The sequence below is a fragment of the Rhinoderma darwinii genome, chromosome 1, assembly GCF_050947455.1.
Source record: "Rhinoderma darwinii isolate aRhiDar2 chromosome 1, aRhiDar2.hap1, whole genome shotgun sequence".
Taxonomy (NCBI): domain Eukaryota; kingdom Metazoa; phylum Chordata; class Amphibia; order Anura; family Rhinodermatidae; genus Rhinoderma; species Rhinoderma darwinii.
This window is the reverse complement of record NC_134687.1, coordinates 231478141-231496251: the sequence shown is the minus strand read 5'-3', so window position 1 is coordinate 231496251 and position 18111 is coordinate 231478141. Positions and strand designations below refer to the sequence as shown.

At 42.3% G+C, this 18111-nt stretch overlaps 1 protein-coding gene across 3 annotated transcripts in view; it reads right to left on the bottom strand.

Moving 5' to 3' along the window:
• TEX15 (testis expressed 15, meiosis and synapsis associated) overlaps positions 1-18111 on the bottom strand; it is a 190083-nt gene that overhangs the window by 80773 nt on the left and 91199 nt on the right. For all 3 annotated transcript variants that reach the window (XM_075862214.1, XM_075862204.1, XM_075862223.1), the window contains exons 4-6: positions 15593-15755; positions 5980-6217; positions 2382-2525 (exon numbers count right to left, since the gene is read on the bottom strand). In XM_075862214.1, coding sequence (XP_075718329.1) covers positions 2382-2525; positions 5980-6217; positions 15593-15755 — 545 coding nt within the window. The remainder of the gene's footprint in view (positions 1-2381; positions 2526-5979; positions 6218-15592; positions 15756-18111) is intronic.

Below are 18111 nucleotides of genomic sequence, written 5' to 3'. Positions count from 1 at the left end.
CAGATTCCAATTCCTGCTTCACTTCCGTCCTGCAGATAAAAACGTAAGAGCCAATACACTGTCCCGGTCATTTGAATTTGATGACTCTGAGGAAGAGCCTTAACATATAATTGATCCTTCCAGGATTATTGCTGTTAACCCTCTGCAGATTAGACACATTCCTCTAGGAAAATGTTTTGTTTGTCCTGCTGACAGGAAACAAATTCTCATCTGGGGACATAATTCCGAACTGGCTGGGCACTCTAAGGTCAGTAAGACACGGGACTTTAGGTCTTCACCTGGTTAATTTTTATGTTCAGCATATCTTTCGTCTGCACGGACTACCCCTCCATATCGTGCCTGATCAGGGTGTACAATTTACATCTAAATTCTGGAGAGCCCTGTGTAAAGTTTTGGATGTTAAATTGGACTTTTCCTCTGCTTATTACCCACAATCTAATGGTCAGGTTGAGAGAATTAATCAAGTGGTAGAGAAAAATATTAGTAATTTTGTATCTGGTCAACACGACAACTGGGTACATCTTCTGCATTGGGCCGAGTTCTCTTATAATAATCACACGAGTTAGTCTACTGCCTCTTCTCTATTCTTCATTGCATACAACCAACATCCATGTGTTCCTCTTCCTGTACCGGCTACATCTCAAGTGCCTGGGGTCACAGACCAGCTTCTCTCGGAAGCTTTCTTTAAGTTCGGCGGGCAAACTAAGTCCGCGATCCTGCAGGAAGTGGGTCGCATAAAAAAATATACCGATAAGAAAAGAATTCCTCCTCAGTTTCCTCCTGGAGTCAAAGTCTTTGTTGTCTTTAAAAATATTTGGCTAAAGATCCCTTCTTACAAATTCGCTCCAAGATATCTTGGTCCTTTTGAAGTTCTGCAACAGATTAACCCTGTGTCTTATAAGCTACGGCTACCGTCTACTCTTAAAAAATCCCAACTCATTCCATGTGTCCCGCATGTGGCTTTTCAGTTGCTCCCAGCAGTTCTTCTGATGTCTTCAAGGTCAAGCAGATCAAGGACTACAAGAAGGTAGGAGGGAAGACCTTTTACCTTGTGGATTGGAAGCGTTTTTGTCCTGAAGAGAGGACTTGGGAGCCTGAAGAAAATCTGGATGCTCCAGTTCTCGTCAGGGGGGGGTACTGTTATGGCTGTGTTTGCTGACATCTTCCACTTACCGGCAGCCGCGAGCGAAGACCTCTGAAGATTGATGACGATGTCTCCTCCCTCCGAGACGCCGGCACACCTGCACTCCCTCTCGGCTGATGCTGTAGGGTGCAAGGGTACTCGCCCTCAGTCTTAAAGGGCCAGCGCGCGCACCAGGAAAACCTTCCCTACCCTATCCCAGCAGTTCAAGAACTTTAAAAGGAACTCTGCCCATCCCTTCCTTGCCTGAGCAATGTTGTGTCTTCCCTACGTTTGTATTGCAAATGGTTCCTTAGCTGTATCCCGTATCCTGAATGTCCGAGACTACTTCACCATCTGTGTCCGATGCCCGTGCCAAGCCGAGTGTCCGAGACGACTTCAACATCTGAGTCTGGTGTCCTAGCCAAGTCCAGTGTCTGAGACGACTGCACTACTCCAGTCCGGTGTCCTAGCCAAGTCCAGTGTCTGAGACGACTGCACTACTCTAGTCCGGTGTCCTAGCCAGGTCCAGGGTCCGAGACGACTGTACTACTCCAGTCCGTTGTACTCGCTAGGTCCAGGGTCCGAGACGACTGCACTACTCCAGTCCGGTGTTCTAGCCAAGTCCAGTGTACGAGACGAATGCACTACTCCAGTCCGGTGTCCTAGCCAGGTCCAGGGTCCGAGACGACTGCACTACTCCAGTCCATTGTACTCGCCAGGTCCAGGGTCCGAGACGACTGCACTACTCCAGTCCGGTGTTCTAGCCAAGTCCAGTGTACGAGACGAATGCACTACTACAGTCTGGTGTCCTAGCTCAACTTCATTATCCTGCACATGTCTGCTACCCCTGACTGACTGCAATATACCAACATCTGACCTTCTAGGTACTTTATCTTTACTGAATCTCACAGACTCTGTTGACCAGTGGATTCTCCGTTACAGCGGAGTGGTCCAGTGGGTCCACATACCTGCAAGTGGTTACAGTCAGATGCAAAGGTCACTGTGCAGGGTGAGTGGGGATGAAGAAGGAGATGTTCCCATCACCTATTGTCAATGGTGTGATCTTGTGTTATCTACCTCCTCTGTCTACTGTGAGAGCTCATTGGTCAATGGGAAAACGGCAAGAAGTCAGGATTAGATACATAGAAAATATGGATACATAAAAATTTGTTAACGATAAAAACTTGATTTAAACAAAAGTTGATTATATTTATGTATTTATTACTAGTTTGATTCCTTTTAAGGAAATAAATCATACCAAGGAATTTGTAACTTGCTCTTCAAATGGATCGCTCCATAGCGGTACTTTCCTGGAAATGTGGCAGTCAAAATTTGGAGTTGGATCCAAGACTGACTTCTGTGATGAACCTGGTTGAACTGTTTTAATTTTACCAAAGAGCACCTAAATAAAAAAAACGGATTAAATCAGAGGAGAACAATAGTAAAAAAATACAATCACAATAATTCTGTATAAACCATTAAAAATATGTCCTGATATAGGGCTCCAAATCCCGCTTCCCTTAATATACAGCTAAAGGGATTGTCCCATGACAACCTTTTTTTTATTTTATGACTTTTCCACTAAACTGTTTATAAGAGTATGATAGGTGGGGGTCTGACTATTTACTCTGCTGGTCCCATTAATGTCCATGGAGAGTGACTGCTGGAATTGGGACTTAAAGACTCTTGTTCATGGTATCATTCCCAGAGGTCCAGACTCCATCTATCATACAGTACTTTTATGACCGCCACACTAGGGGGAACTTACTGCACATACATCTATACAGCTCTCAATGTAAACAATAATAAATCCATGTGTAGTTGATACCAAAGCTTCCTCTAGTGCCTGTGAGAAGGGAAGCAGAGGTTTGGGAGCTTTGAATCAGAAAAACATAATATAATGATTTATTATGAAATTTATTACAATTGTTTAGCTAAAAACGAAATTATATTTATGTTAAGAAAATTGGTCACATTTAATAATGTGTATAACCATGTTCAATTAAATAAAGTAGATTTAACATCTAAAAGCAAGATTCCAAGATTCTTTGTAATTGTTAAAGAAATAAATTATACCATGAAACTTGTAACCTACTCATAAACTACATCTTTCCATACTATTCCGGATCTCAATATCTGACTGTAAAATTTTTGGGTAAATTGACTTCAGTGCTAAATTGCTTCAATTTTCAACAATTAAATGTCAATCTCTATAACTTGTAAGTCACTGCTTTTTCATGGACTTTTTGGACGTCCAGTCAAATGACTAACTTTATCTAACGCAGATGTCCCCAACCATTTGTACCTTGTGAGACACATTATACTTTAGGTGATGTGGGGAGCCACATTTAAGGCTCTGTTCACATCTGCGTTAGATCCGGCATAGATTACCGGACACATTACAATTGTGCAGCATGATGCGCTATTGTTTCCGGTAAAACCACGAACACCCCAACGAAAAGCCGACAAAACCCATTAAAGTCAATGGGTTGGGTGTCGGTGGTGTCCGTGGTGCAATGGAACTGTCGATTACGGTTTTCCCTTGTTCTGCTCCTCTAGCGGAGCAGAGAAACGGAAAGCAGTGATGCAGGAATGAACCCAGCCTAACTTAGAAAAGGGGAAAGACATATAACACGGAGAAACAAAAATTTATGAAATAACAAACAATCGAAAATAAATATTTAAGTGTGGGATTTGACACATCAGCACCAATAGTGAGTTAGGATATGTGTGTAATATTGTCAATGTGGATGTCATATTGTAGTGCATAGGCTCATGATTCAAGGCTCCCGTGAAATTTAGAGTGGGGAAAGTCTGCAGTAGGGTTGTCACGATAACAGAATTTGGATTTCGATACCGATACTTAAAAGTAGTATTGCGATACGCGATACCAAAACGATACTTTGCCAACGATAAAAAAAACTCAAAAATATAAAGTCCTTCCATTTTCTCATGTGAGGCACAGGGTGTTATCAATTTTGAACCTCCATGTGCCTCCCATTAGTAGTAATTAACCCCATCAAGTACCTCACATTAACCCAATGTTGCCCAACTGTGAGCGAGGTACTTGATGAGATGACTTACTATAATGATTATAGTGGGCCTCATTGGGTTAATGTGTGAGGGAAATTATTGGGTTTATATGTGAGGGAAATTATGTGGTTAATGAGATACTCGACCGTATGTCACCCGCTTTTCCTGGATCCAACATAGTTCAGAAAGTCAGGCTCCCGTACTCAAAACATGATTACACTACAGGACAGTACTCCCGCGGGGAGGCAGTGACTCACAGCATCATGGATGACTATCTCACGCACCAAACACAGCCATGTGAATTAACCACACCATTGCACTCAAACATTAACCCAATGGTCCCATTATAATCATTATAATAAGTGATCCCATCAAGTACCTCGCACAGAGTTGTAATGTGAGGTACATGATGGGGTTAATTATTATTAATGTGAGGCTCGTGGAGGTACTAAATTCATAACACCATGTGCCTCACATTAATAATAAGTGACTTCATCATTTCTCTCACATAATGGCAACATTGGGGTTAATGTGGGTCACATTAACCCCAATGTTCCTCAATGCTGGCTGCCTTTATTTCGAGCTTGTGCTCTGCTGTAATACCTGCTTGGGGCCGATCCGTCACTACACTGCAGCGCAGGCGACATAGGCACGTCATCAAGAAACCTGTGCCGCTCATGACAGTCCCCTCCCTGCCCCTTTCTCACATTCTCAGATTATTATTGGTGGCAGTAGAGAATGGAAGGTGGAGCGTTCCTCCCTCCTACCGTGATGCGACCGGCACTAATGACGAGAGGGGCATCAAAGTAGAGGGAGGTATGCTCCTCCTTCCTTTCTCTACTGCCACAAATGAGAATATGGGAAAGGGGCAGTGAAAGGGTCACTGTAAGTAGAGAACATTGCGGGCGCTTTACACTGCGCGCGCGCCATGTTTTCTTAATTTATTTAGTTTAACGTACACCTGTCACCCATAGGCTCCCATGTTCGAAAAACGTATACCGTGCTGTATGTTTTTTTTTGTGGGATCTCTTAGGCTATGTTCACACTGAGTATTTTGACGAGTTTTTTGACGCGGAAACCGCGTCACAAAACTCATCAAAAACGGCCCGAAAATGCCTCCCATTGATTTCAATGGGAGGCGTCGGCGTCTTTTTCTCGCGACCAGTAAAACTGCCTCGCGGGAAAAAGAAGCGACATGCCCTATCTTCGGGCGTTTCCGCCTCTGACCTCCCATTGACTTCAATGGGAGGCAGAGAAAGCGTATTTCACGGTGTTTTATGCCCGCGTCGCTCAATGGCCGCGGGCGAAAAACGCCGCAAAAAACTCTGCGAAAATCGGCGTGCAGGGAGAGGAAAATCTGCCTCAAACTTCCAAACGGAATTTCGAGGCAGATATTCCTCCTGCAAAATACTCCAGCGTGAACATAGCCTAAATATGGAATAGCGTTGTCTACTACCCTATTCCATCTTTTTAAAAAAAAAATGGTAATCCAAAGTATGTCAGCGGAGTGAAGGGGGCCTTAAGCTGCTCTGGAAAAATGCAAGTTCGGCTGTGATTGGTTTCAATGAGCGAAAAGGTCTGTTTTACTGTCTTGAAAAATTAGGTCCATTCTTTCTTTTTATTTGTCAAACCTGATGATACATTCAGCTAAACATGGGCATAAAAAGAAATTCACAGTCAGCAATGATTACCATGACCAAGAGCCATTGTTTACTGAATCTGAGAATATAATAAATTAAATATATAAATGAATGTATATTTCACTATAAAATTTTTTTTACAGATTTAGATTGGAAATAAAAATAGTGGAGTGGAACACCTACTTTAAAAATGAATATCACATTTGAGTTCATTTTTTTCCAATTCGCAAAGTTCAGTGCAACATCAATATGTCGGAACAGATAAACTCCCATTTCAGGATTTCCCAGCTCTTTGGTTTTCGCACTTCCAACACTTAAGCCATGTTGAGCTATATCTGTTACAGCTTGGTTTGGTACCACTAGAAAGCAGTACTTATCCTCCAGTTCTCTGCCATGTCTTCCAAGTTCTTTCATCTCATTTCTGAAAAGGAATTGGAGTTAACAGAAGGCAGAAAGTGACACTACAAGGTTCTGTTCGCACAGTTTTGATGTGGTTTCTGCATGCATTTTTATGAAGAGGATCCTAAAAGGGAGAAGAATAACTAAAAGCTTTATACTTCTTCAATTAGAATAAGAATGAAAGATACACAAAATGTCTCAGGACATACAACTTTAACAGATTTTGTTTTAATCTACCCTAAGTGACTTTCTTCCATTTGATTCTTCATTTCTCTTAAGTTAAAATGGTATTCCCATCTGAAGAATTGATGGCATATAGCTAGGATATGCTTTCATTTAATAATAGGTAGGGGTTCAATCCCACACAGATCCAGAGAAGAATAGGCAGAAGCCCCTTCTGCATTTTAGCATTTTGTACTTACCATAAGGCCTTATTCAGATGAAAGTATAATACGTCCATGCTACGTGCGTGATTTTCACGCGCGTTGCACGGACCTATGTTAGTCAATGGGGCCGTTCAGACTGTCCGTAAAACTCACGACATGTCCTATATTTGCCAGTTTTTCGCGCATCACGCACCCATTAATGTCAATGGGTGCGTGAAAACTGTGCACGGCACACGGACGCACTTCCGTGTGCCGCGCGTGATGATAGTCAAAACTATCGTGCTTTTCTCTTTACAAACATAAAAAACGGGGTGTCATAATGATGCCGGCTGCACGAAAATCACGCAGCCATGCATCATATGCTGCTGAAACACAAAGCTTTTATGGACCTGAAGAAAAAGAGCCCAGTGGGAGAGTGCTTGGATTATTGCCCTCGACACTAGCATGTTAAACTGTAAGGATGTCTCCTCCTGCGACCAAGTGCTTTGTACTATGTGGAGACCCAAAACTGCACCCCACTCGGACAGTGGCATCCATTGAGCCAACCAGCCACAGGAAGGGAGGAAACGATCACCCATCGTAATGTAGGTGAGGTCTCCCACCATTGCAACTCCTGTCGAACCCAAGAGGGCAGGAAAATCATCTTGTCCAGTGAGTCCTGAGCACGTGAGGAATGCTCCCTGGAGGGACATGGAGTGAATTTGCGCATATAAAACTGCTTTGAAGGTCGACACCATCCTGCCCAACGCATGCTAAAGCGAATACATAAAGGAGTGTCTTAGCGAAGAGGTGCCACCTGGGCTCGAATGGCGGCTACATTGTCCACCCAGGAAAAGACTATTGATGTCCTGGTGTTGATTATCATTCCCAAAAACTTCCATGCTCTAAGTTGTGACAAATGAGATCTCCACATTGATGATCCAACCAAATTTTCTCAGTGTCCAGAGTGATGTGGAGACTGTGAATATTATCTTGTTTGGAGGGTGCCTTCACCAAGAGGTCGTTCAGGTAAGGGACAATAGCAACTCCCCTGTGCAAAGACGCGTCATGGAAGTCACCAGGACCTTGGTGAAGACCCAAGGAGACATGGCGTGCCTAATAGAGATAGCGACAAGTTGAACTAAGGAAAAGGTGGTGGGTCTTTGCTATGGGAAGTTAAGGGTATGCATTGCAAATGTCGATGGAAAAGAGGAATTCTCCATGTTCCAGCAATGTGACCACCAACCTTAAGGGTTCCATGCGAAACCTCTGAACACAAACGAAGTAGTTCAACCTCCTCAAGTCCATGATTAGACAGAGACCCGTTCTTCTCAGGGACTGTAAAGAGATTCGAGCAGACTCAAGGGAGGCCTCAAATAAAAACTTTGAAGCATGGTTTACCTGAGAAGCAAGTTCTGCATAATCCTGCTGTGGTGCTCCTGATAGCATTCCATGATGCAGCTGCCTCCCCACACCGAATAAGCCTTACCCACCCGAACGGATCCAAAAGTCAGACAAAGAGGGGAATCGTCAGCCACAAAATTAGGTCCTCTTTAAGAACTCTATGTTGCGAGGTTGGTGCCTCCATAGAGCTGACTTTTTTCTCCAGCACATCCTACACAGATGCTCGATCAGATAGACATCTGGGGAATTTGGAGGCAAAACCCTGAACTCTTTGTTATGCTCCTCAAACCACTCCTGAAAAACTTTTGCAGTGTGGCAGGGTGCATTATCCTGCTGAAACAGACCACTGCCATAAGGGAAAACTGTTGCCATGGAGTGTTTTTGGTGTGTAACATTGTTTAGGTAGGTGGTATGTGTCAAAGTAACCTCCATATGACTGCCAGGAGTCAAGGTTTCCCAGCAGAACATTACCCAAAGCAGCACACTGCATCCACATGCATAATAGCTACTTAATATGTTCAACACCTTGACAGGCGCCATTGTAAAGAGATAATCAATATTATTCACTTCACCTGCCAGTTGTTGTAATGCTACACTACCGTTCAAAAGTTTAGGGTCACTTCGAAATTTCCTTATTTTTGAAAGAAAATCAGTTTTTTTCAATGAAGATAACACTAAATTAATCAGAAATACACTCTATACATTGTTAATGTGTTAAATGAGTATTCTAGCTGCAAACGTCTGCTTTTTAATGCAATATCTACATAGGTGTAGAGAGGCCCATTTCCAGCAACCATCACTCCAGTGTTCTAATGGTACATTGTGTTTGCTAACTGTGTTAGAAGGCTAATGGATGATTAGAAAACACTTGAAAACCCTTGTGCAATTATGTTAGCACCGCTGTAAACAGTTTTGCTGTTTAGAGGAGCTATAAAACTGACCTTCCTTTGAGCTAGTTGAGAATCTGGAGCATTACATTTGTGGGTTCGATTAAACTCTCAAAATGGCTAGAAAAAGAGAGCTTTCATGTGAAAGTCGACAGTCTATTCTTGTTCTTAGAAATGAAGGCTATACCATGCGAGAAATTGCCAAGAAACTGAAGATGTCCTACAACGGTGTGTACTACTCCCTTCAGAGGACAGCACACACAGGCTCTAACCAGAGTAGAAAGAGAAGTGGGAGGCCCCGCTGCACAACTGAGCAACAAGACAAGTACATTAGAGACTCTAGTTTGAGAAATAGATGCCTCACAGGTCCTCAACTGGTAGCTTAATTAAATAGTACCCGCAAAATGCCAGTGTCAACATCTACAGTGAAGAGGCGACTCCGGGATGCTGGCCTTCAGGGCAGAGTGGCAAAGAAAAAGCCATATCTGAGACTGGCTAATAAAAGGAAAAGATTAATATGGGCAAAAGCACACAGACATTGGGCAGAGGAAGATTGGAAAAAAGTGTTATGGACAGACGAATCGAAGTTTGAGGTGTTTGGATCACACAGAAGAACATTTGTGAGACGCAGAACAACTGAAAAGATGCTGGAAGAGTGCCTGACGTCATCTGTCAAGCATGGTGGAGGTAATGTGATGGTCTGGGGTTGCTTTGGTGCTGGTAAAGTGGGAGATTGTACAAGGTAAAAGGGATTTTGAATAAGGAAGGCTATCACTCCATTTTGCAACGCCATGCCATACCCTGTGGACAGCGCTTGATTGGAGCCAATTTCATCCTACAACAGGACAATGACCCAAAGCACACCTCCAAATTATGCAAGAACTATTTAGGGAAGAAGTAGGCAGCTGGTATTCTATCTGTAATGGAGTGGCCAGCGCAGTCACCAGATCTCAACCCCATAGAGCTGTTGTGGGAGCAGCTTGACCGTATGGTACGCAAGAAGTGCCCATCAAGCCAATCCAATTTGTGGGAGGGGCTTCTGGAAGCATGGGGTGAAATTTCTCCCGATTACCTCAGCAAATTAACAGCTAGAATGCCAAAGGTCTGCAATGCTGTAATTGCTGCAAATGGAGCATTCTTTGCCGAAAGCAAAGTTTGAAGAGGAAATTATTATTTCAAATAAAAATCATTATTTCTAACCTTGTCAATGTATTGACTATATTTTCTAGTCATTTTGCAACTCATTTGATAAATATAAGTGTGAGTTTTCATGGAAAACACAAAATTGTCTGGGTGACCCCAAACTTTTGAACGGTAGTGTATGTCTTACCAGTGTATAACTTCACACGTCACATTTAAAATCGCATTTTGAACACGATGTGTGAACCCTCATTGCTCTCATTGAGCTTGCAAACAAGTGGAGTTATTAAACCGGATTGGGTTGCTGTGTTTGTGTGTGATAAATGAATGAATTGAGAACTTGCAAATGGAAGCTAGCAAAACGGACACAATTTAAAAACCTTTTTTTCTTCTCAGCTTCTCTGCTGTGCAGCTAACTAGGGGGAGGGGTTAATTGCTCACAGGTGATAGGAATTAGCCTGCAGGACTCACTTTGAGCTTGCTCTCATTGGGCTTGCTGGATTAAGTGGCTTGTGAACAAGTGGAGTTATTATACCAGATTGGGTTGCTGAGTTCCTGTGTGTGATAAATGAATTGAGTGCCAGCTAAAGGAAGCTAGCACAACTGACAATTTAAAATCAATTTTTTCTTCTCAGCTTCTCTGCTATGCAGCTAATTAGGGGGAGGGGTTAATTGCTCTCAGGTGATGTAAATTAGGCTGCAGGACTCACTTTGAGCTTGGTCTCATTGGATAAATTGGCTTGTGAATTAGTGGAGTTATTAAACCAGAGTTGCAAAGATTAAAGTCCCTGTAAGTACTCTTCTTTACTTTTTGAATTGTTCACTGTGTTTTATGTAACTGGGATAATGGATTGCAAGAGTGGAGATTTTGTTCAGTGCACAGTTTGCCATATATATGCACAACTGGAGCAGGAGTTCCAGGGTGAATACCTAGGTCCCCTAAATAGTGGTAATTGGGAGTTGGTCCCACGGGATCAAGAGAAGGCAGAGTTACTAAATGGGTTCTTTAGCTCTGTATATACAATAGAAAAATGAGCAGCTGATGTAGCCGGTGCCAGTGCTGTTCATACATCAATATACTGAATTGGCTGAATGTAGATATGGTACCAGTTAGGTAAAACAAAAGAAATAAGCACCAACCCCTGGGACCTGATGGGTTACACCATAGAGTTCTTAACCCCTTCCCGACATTTGACGTATCCATACGTCGGGTAGGGGAAGTATGGAACAGGCTTACGGAGTTAACCCGCTCCATACGATGCCGGTTGTATGTTACAGCTGACACTTCATCACGCTCGAGCACGATCCCGCTCGTTCAACTCGTTAAACTCGTTAGCATTTAAATCCTTAGAAAGAGGGGGGCGACCCCCTCTAGCAGCTCATCGCGCCCCCCGCAATGCAATCGCGGGGGGGGCGATGGTTGCAATGGCTGCCTGGGGGCCTAATGAAGGCCATCTTTGAAGGCCATCTTTGTGCCTCCGGCAGGGCTTAATAGAAGCCTGTCAGAATCACGATATACTGCAAAACATTAGTATTGCAGTATATCGTGCAAGCGATCTAACGATTGCTGGTTGAAGTCCCCTAGGGGGACTAATAAAAAAAGTAAAAATGAGTTAAATAAAGTTGTTTTTTATGTAAAAATAAATAAATTAAAAATTAAAAAAAAAAAAAACTTTTCCCCCTAGAGCATAGTAAAAAAAATAATAAAATAAACATAATTGGTATCGAAGCGTCCGTAAAAGTCTGAACTATTACAATATATCATTATTTAACCCGCGTGAACAACGTAAAAAAAAAAACATTGTAAACGCCAGAATCTCTCTTTTTTGGTCACCTCATCTCCTACAAAAAATGAAATAAAAAGTGATCAAACTGTCGTATGTACACCAAAATGGTAATTATCAAAAACGACAGCTTATCCCGCAAAAAATAAGCCCTCATACCAATTAATCGACGGAAAAATAAAAAAGTTATGGCTCTCGGAATTTGGTGACACAAAATAAATGTTCTTTTTAACACTTAGGTTTTTACTTGTAAAAGTAGTAAAATATAGAAAAAAACGATACATATTTGGTATCGCCGTAATCGTATTGACCCACAGAATAAAGTTAACATGTCATTTTAATTGCACAGTGAATTCCGTAAAAACGACGTGCAAAAAACAATGGAGGAATCGCAGTTTTTTTTATTTTCTACCCCGCAAATAATTTTTTTACCGTTTCCTAGTACATTATATGGCACAATAAATGATGCTACGAAAAACTACAACTCGTCCCGCAAAAATCAAGCCCTCATAGGACTATATCTACGGAAAAATAAAGTAGTTATGGCTTTTGGAAGGTGGGTAGGAAAAAACGAAAATCTGAAAAAGGGCTGTGGCAGGAAGGGGTTAAAGAGCTTAATTCAGTTATTTCTGCCCCCCTCTTCATAATATTTAGAGATTCTCTAAAAACTGGTATAGTGCCAAGGGACTGGCACAGGGCAAATGTGGTACCTATTTTCAAAACGGGATTTAGATCTTCCCCAGGTAACTATAGACCAGTTAGCTTAACATCAATTGTGGGAAAAATGTTTGAGGGGCTATTGAGGGACTATATACAGGATTAGGGATGTCATGTTACCAGAAATTGGACTTCGATACCGATACTTCGTTTAGTATTGCTATTTCGATACCAATTCGATACTTTGCCAACAGTAATAAAAAAAAAAAAAAGTTCTTCCATTTTCTGATGGCGCGAGGTGTGATGATGAATTTAACCTCCACGGCCTCACATTAATAGTAATTAACCCCATCATGTTTCTCAGTCATAATGGGTTAATATGTAAGGTACATGATGGGGTTAATTACTATTAATGTGAGGCACATGGAGGTTAAATTTATCATTGCACCTTGTGCCCCACAATAAGTGATAGAAAGCAGTTTTTATTTAATTTTTTTACAGCGCACACATCATAAATGATGCAAAAAAATTGTTGTGAAAGTAATTACGGTCGTGCCAATACCGAATATCAATATTTTATGTATTGAGACTTATTTTAATGTTTATTGTAAAAAAAGGTGTATGTGTATTTTTTATTTATTTAATATTATGTTAATATGTTTTTACTTTATTTTTAAACTTTAATGTACTGGCATATATCTATATGCCAGTACATTAGCCTGTGTACTGATAGTACACAGGCAGTTGATAGGACATACCTAAGTATGCCCTAACAACAGGAAATGTGGTAGGACAGCCCTGGGGTCCATATATGGTATGTCCCTCAATCGCGTCACAGGAATTCCCTGTGATGCGATCCAAGGGGCATCCACCCCATCTCATTTTCCCATGAATGCTGCAGTCCGCTGTGACCGCAGCATTCACGGGAATAACGGCGGAGATGAGAGGTTTCTCTGATCTCCGCCAGCGGGGATGCGGCTGTGTAATACAGTCATTGCCCCGCTTCTGACAGGAAGTGCTTGCGGGGTCAGCATGAGGAGATGCGGCCGGCGCTGAACTAATGAGCGTCGGCGCAGGCACTGAAGACAGAACATGGGGGATGTTTTGTAGTGCGCCCACCATGTTCTGTCTTCCGTGCCGCCGCTCATTAGTGCAGCGCCGGCCGCATCGCATCATCCTGACCCCGCGCACTTGTTATCAGGACTCAGGAGCGCGGCAATGACTGTATCACACAGCCGCAGCCCTGCTCTCATACATTCATGTGTTACAATACTGAGCTGTGCGGCCGCACAGCTAAGTATCGAAATACATGAAATAACGGTATCGTACCGTTTGAAGATGCACAGTATCGAAACAGTATCGAAGTACCTGCATCCCTATACAGGATTATGTGAAAAAACAATAGTATTGTAAGTGATAGCCAGCACGGTTATACTAAGGACAGAAGTTGTCAAACCAATCTGATGTGTTTTTATGAAGAGGTGAGCAGAAGCCTAGACATAGGGGCCGCTGTGGATATAGTGTTTTTGGACTTTGCAAAGGCATTTGACACTGTCCCTCATAGACGTCTAATTCGTAAATTAAGGACTATAGGTTTAGAAAGCATAGTTTGTAATTGGATTCAGAATTGGCTCAAGGACCGTATCCAGAGAGTTGTGGTCAATGATTCCTACTCTGAATTGTCCCCGGTTATAAGTGGTGTAACCCAGGGTTTCCGTGCTGGGACCACTATTATTCAACTTATTTATTAATGATATAGAGGATGCGATTAGTAGCATTATTTCTATTTTTCCAGATGACACCAAGCTATGTAGTAATGTTCAGTCTATGGAAGATGTTAGTAAATTGCAAGCTGATTTGGACACACTAAGTGTTTGGGCATCCAGTTGGATAATGAGGTTCAATGTAGATAAATGTAAAGTTATGCATCTGGGTACCAACAATCTGCATGCATCATATGTCCTAGGGGGAGCTGTACTGGGTGAGTCACTTGTTGAGAAGGATCTGGGTGTACTTGTAGAAACTAAATAACAGCATGCAATGTCAATCAGCTGCTTCTAAGGCCAGCAAGATATTGTCATGTATTAAAAGAGGCATGGACTCGCGGGACAGGGATATAATATTACCACTTTACAAAGCATTAGTGAGCTAGAATCTAGAATATGCAGTTCAGTTCTCTGCTCCAGTTCATAGAAAGGATGCCCTGGAGTTGGAAAAAATACAAAGAAGAGCAACGAAGCTAATAAGTGGCATGGAGAATCTAAGTTATAAGGAAAGATTAAAAGAACTTAACCTATTTAGCCTTGAAAAAAGACGACTAAGGGGGGACATGATTAACTTATATAAATATATTAATGGCACATACAAAAAATGTGGTGAAATCCTGTTCCATGTAAAACCCCTCAAAAAACAAGGGGGCACTCCCTCCGTCTGGAGAAAAAAAGGTTCAACCTGCAGAGGCGACAAGCCTTCTTTACTGTGAGAACTGTGAATCTATGGAATAGCCAACCGCAGGAGCTGGTCACAGCAGGGACAGTAGATGGCTTTAAAAAAGGCTTAGATCATTTCCTAGAACAAAAATATGTAAGCACTTATTTGTAGAAATTTTTACCTTCCCTTTTCCTATCCCTTGGTTGAACTTGATGGACATGTGTCTTTTTTCAACCGTATTAACCATGTAACTATGTAACTCAGCCTAAATGTAGACTGGAATTAAACTGACAGTGTCTGCTATTAGTTGGTCTACTAATTTACAATATCAATAGTCAAAAAACTGACAACCCTGATTTGAAGCAATTTTTGCCAGTTGGTTAGAAAATGTGGTCTCGTTACATTTTGGAGCAAGTTTGCAAAGACATAACTGGAAAGCAGAATTTCAATCTAGTCTAAAAGGATTTAGAATTTTCCTGAGAAATTCATTCTTACAGAAATACAGATTAGTTGACTATTTATTTAAGTGCGCAGTCACAGAGATATATTTCCAAGTACAGGTTTCATACACATATTTCCCACTAGGGACAGAAATATATCCCAATCAGGGGAAAGATGGAAATATTTGAAAGTTTTTTTCATAACCTCTTTAACAATTGTTATTTAGACACTGCTATATCTATGAGCAGATGTCTTAACAACCTCATGACAATTTTACAAAACTGGTTACCTCTTTTCCAAAAACTTTTCCGTTAAATGATTATTGACGACAAGTTTAATTTCTGAAAATATCCATGAGGACAGCTCAGAGGCCAAATTTAGTCTTCCCTTAGTTAGGGTATCCATGATATCACCAAACTCCCTTCTATTCGGCGTGCAATGAAGCAAACAAACTGAAAATAAAAATGTGAAGAAAAATTAGTACAAACTTTCAAAATACTAGATACATTTTTTTATGAATGAGATGTATTCTTATCTATTTGTTTTAATTACGGACACAATGATAAACAAATATTTTATCAGTCAACTATAGGAAAACATCCATATTTCATCTAAGGCTTCAGTTCACATCTGCGCAGGGTTTCCGTTCATGGGTTCCGTCAGACCTTTCCGACAGGGGAACCCACGAACGGAAACCAAACAGAAACCATAGCTTTCCGTTTGCATTACCATTGATTTCAATGGTAATACTTCCGTTGAAAATGGTTTCTATTTGTCTCCATTCCGTAAGGTTTAAGTTTTTTTCAGTGGAATAAAATAGCGTAGTTGACTCACTATTGATTCCGCCAAAAAAACTGAAACCTTACGGAACAGAGACAAACGGAAACCATTTGTAATGGAAGCATTACCTTTGAAATCAATGGTAATGCAAACGGAAAGCTATGGTTTCTGTTTGGTTTCCGGTCATGGGTTCCCGTTGGAAAGGTCTGACGGACCCCATGAACGGAACCCCGGCGCAGATGTGAACGGAAGCCTAATCTAAAGAAAAAAAACTGAAAACGCTGGTTTTGATGTAGACTCTGTAGCGTCCATGGCCGCGGGCCGTCAGGTTTACTCACCTCCCGACGCCCGCAGCCATGGATCCGTGAGCGCTGGCCACCTTCTCCTTCCTAGGAGACGCCAGTGCTCACTTCCGCTCTGGTCTGCTGGGTCCTGTAGGGTGCGCGCGCACGCTCGTGCCCGTTCTTAAAGGGCCAGCGCACGCACAAAGGAAGTCGTCATCATTACCAACTGCCACGATTTCCTGGTCTATAAGAAGGCCCCAGGCCTTCTGATCCTTGCCTGAGCGTTGTTAGTTTTCCCAGTCTGTCTTGCAAATGGTCCCTTAGTGTTTCCCGTTCCAGTTGTTACCCGTGCCTTGTTTCCTGTTCCTGTTTCCCGTGCTGTGCCTTTAGTATTGAGTCTGCCACGTCCTGTGTCATCTGCCACGTCCGGAGGAATCCGCCACGTCCTGTGTCATCTGCCACAACCGGAGGAATCCGCCACGTCCTGTGTCATCTGCCACGTCTGGCGCAACCTGCGGCTCCTGTGTCATCTGCCACGTTTGGCGTTATCTTCTGCACCCATCTCCATCAGTGCCAGAGCTGCGGCTACTGTCTGGACTATGCAGGTACCCTTGTGCGGGAAATTGTATTGCTGGGTTTTCCTGTTGTTTGGCCAGCTGCCTCCCCACTACGGCCTAGTGGGTCCACTAACCCGCTTCGTGACAGACTCACTCTTGCTTTCTCCCCTAGCAGCCCAATGTCTTCCAAGTTGAAATCCCTCATTTCAGAGACTTGTGGGATGCTGTTCTCTTGTGCCCAACCTCACTCTTAAAGGGGACGTCCTATCAGGAAAACCTTTGTCCATATGTTCTATAAGGGCATATAGACATCATAGAGCATAGTGATTGTGACCCAGAATTGTGGGCCGCTCTGTAACGGAAATTCCTGCTTTGGCTGACCCGCCATGTCCATGCATTATAGGGACGGCCATTCATTCGAATTGTTTAGCTTCTAATGCTACATTCCCCCCCCCCCCCCCCCCCCCAGCCACTTGAAGCCACAGTTGCGGATTGCCATGCCGGTTTCTTTTTGAAAAGGGATCGTCTTCATGAGACAACCCTTTTAAGTATTATTTTCTTTTGCAAGAAGCAAGCTTCATGCTAACACTGGGATCTCACAAGCACGGGATGTCCATTAAAAGAAAACCTAAGAGAAAGTGCTTTCAGTTTTTGGCAGAAGACTGACAATATCAGTATATCTGCATAGACATTTTAATCTTTTAGCAGCCAGGTGTTCCAGAACATTTTGTACTTCTGGCAGCCGGAACAGTTTTCACAACTAAAAAAATTATATAATATCCCAATACCCATGTATTTTCTGAAAGAAGAAGACACCTGGCACATTGTCAAAATGGCACACAAAACTTTATACTCACATGTGCCTTCGTGCAATTTTGTTCATGTTTCTGACTATAAGGGTATGTTCAAACTTGGCGGATTGGCTGCAGATTTTCCGCAATGGATTTAATTGTGGAAAATCTACAACATATTACAGTAGCAGCAAAGTGGATGAGATTTGAACAAATCTCATCCTCACACTGGGGGAAAAAAAATCACCTAAGAAAATGTCCATAGATTGACCTGTGGTGCAGTTTTTAATCGCAGCATTTTTGTTGTCCCCTTTGAATTCAACGGAGAGGTAACCCGCACCAAATAGAAAATGTTGCCATTTTTGTGTCGGAAAAGCTGCAATTCTGCCACAAAAA